The 1,663-nt window shown below is 58.9% G+C and overlaps 1 protein-coding gene across 1 annotated transcript in view; it reads right to left on the minus strand.

Moving 5' to 3' along the window:
- The window catches only part of SOX13 (SRY (sex determining region Y)-box 13), a gene marked incomplete at its 3' end in the record, with an annotated part of 3,279 nt that overhangs the window by 1,319 nt on the left and 297 nt on the right, over positions 1–1,663 (minus strand). The window contains 5 exon segments of the mRNA XM_010183708.1: positions 37–105; positions 411–583; positions 943–973; positions 976–1,043; positions 1,210–1,315. Coding sequence (XP_010182010.1) covers positions 37–105; positions 411–583; positions 943–973; positions 976–1,043; positions 1,210–1,315 — 447 coding nt within the window.

The following is a 1,663-nucleotide window of genomic DNA, read 5'->3' on the forward strand; positions in this document are numbered from 1 at the left end:
GGGGGGGCGGACGGGGGTGTCCCCCCAATCCCTTACCTGGATCTGTTGCTGCAGGAGGTTGATTTTGTGCTGCTGCTGGATCAGCTGCTGCTGCTGCTTGGCGATCTGGGAGGGGGAGACAGCGGCATCGGTGTCAAGCAATGCCAAGCTGCCATCCCCTGTCAGCCCTGCCCTTAGCACCGCATGGGCCACGGGAGAGGGAAAATAGGTGTTCAAAGAGAGCACAGGCAGGAAGGACACGGGGCGGGTGAATTATTTTAAGGAGTGCAAATCCCATCTCCTTTGATCCTCGTCCTTATGGCACTAGGGAGCAAGATGGGGAATCTTCGGAGCCCTGGACACCAAAGCCGTGTCCCCACCACACTCAGGGCGACCCCACAGGGATGCCCAAGGGATCCCCCCGGGCCCACCTGCTCCTGCTGCTGCCGCGCCAGCTCCATCTGCTGCTGCTGCTTCTCGAAGAGCATCGCGGCCATGTTCTTCTGCTCCGAGTGGGCCGTCAGGAGCTGGTCCCGCAGCGTGGAGAGCTGGTTGATCATCACCAGCAACTGCAGCTCCTTCTCCGCCAGGCTCTCCTGCGTTCCTACAGGAAACCGAGCGGCTACGGGTGAGGGGATTGGGGAGCAAAGGCATCACCACCACCACTGAACCGTTTGGTTGGAAAAGACCTTTAAGATCATCGAGTCCAACCATAACCTAATTGTACCCATCAGGTGCTGGTGGGCAATGCACGGGGTGTAAAGATACCCACGGACTAAACCATCCCCTCTGTGCAATCCTTCATCAGGGATGCTCACCCCCCAAAAAAATCAAATTAGATTTTGATTTTAAAAGCCCAAATCTCTATTAAATGCATGCACTTGCACCTCACCCTCCTGCTGAGGTGGGAAAGGCTGTTTCCAGCCCCGGCACAGGGTGCAGGAGGGAGTGGGGGGACCTCACCCTTCACTTCCTTGGACTCGGCGGTGTTCCGCAGCCCGCGTTCAGGCCCCCCAGCCGCTCCTTCCAGTCGCTGGAGAGCAACTTCTCGATGGTTGGCATCACTGTCCACGCCGGCATGGAGAGAGATGGGACACTCAGGTGAGCACAGCCCAGGGCTCTGCACCACGGTACGGGGTGGCTCATCCCATCCTATAGTTTTGGGAAATACCGAGGGGCCCAAAAGGAGCAGAGGGTGGTCCCAGGAGGCCACTTGGGAACTTTCCTTACCCTCCTTCAGGTTTCTGTTGAAGTCCAGCTTCTCCTGGCCGCTGGCGGCCGGCTCGAAGGCAGAGCGCCTGGGCTCCAGCGCATCACCAGCGGGCGAGCGGGACTCCTGCGACACATATGGTGTTACTCAGCACCCGCGCCATGGGAGCGGGACGTCCCCAGCTCCTTGGGGCAGGAGATGCTGGACCTGGTGGGATGCTCAGAGCTGGCCCTGCTGGACCACGCGCTGCTGGGTGCGTTTTCCCCAGCCTGGCTTGAGAGCATCCCTGCTCTTCATGCTGCAATGACTGGTTTGCTGGAGGTTTTTGTCATTTATTTACACTGCCCAGCTCCTCTGAGCCCTGTCCCTGCCAGGAATGGGAGGGCTGAGGCTGCTGGTCATGGGGAGAGAAAACCCAGGAGCAATTAAAGGAGGAGGAGGACCAACAATATCCAAAAAACCTGGGGAAACCAC

Source organism: Mesitornis unicolor, unplaced genomic scaffold, assembly GCF_000695765.1.
Source record: "Mesitornis unicolor isolate BGI_N332 unplaced genomic scaffold, ASM69576v1 scaffold19084, whole genome shotgun sequence".
Lineage (NCBI taxonomy): Eukaryota > Metazoa > Chordata > Aves > Mesitornithiformes > Mesitornithidae > Mesitornis > Mesitornis unicolor.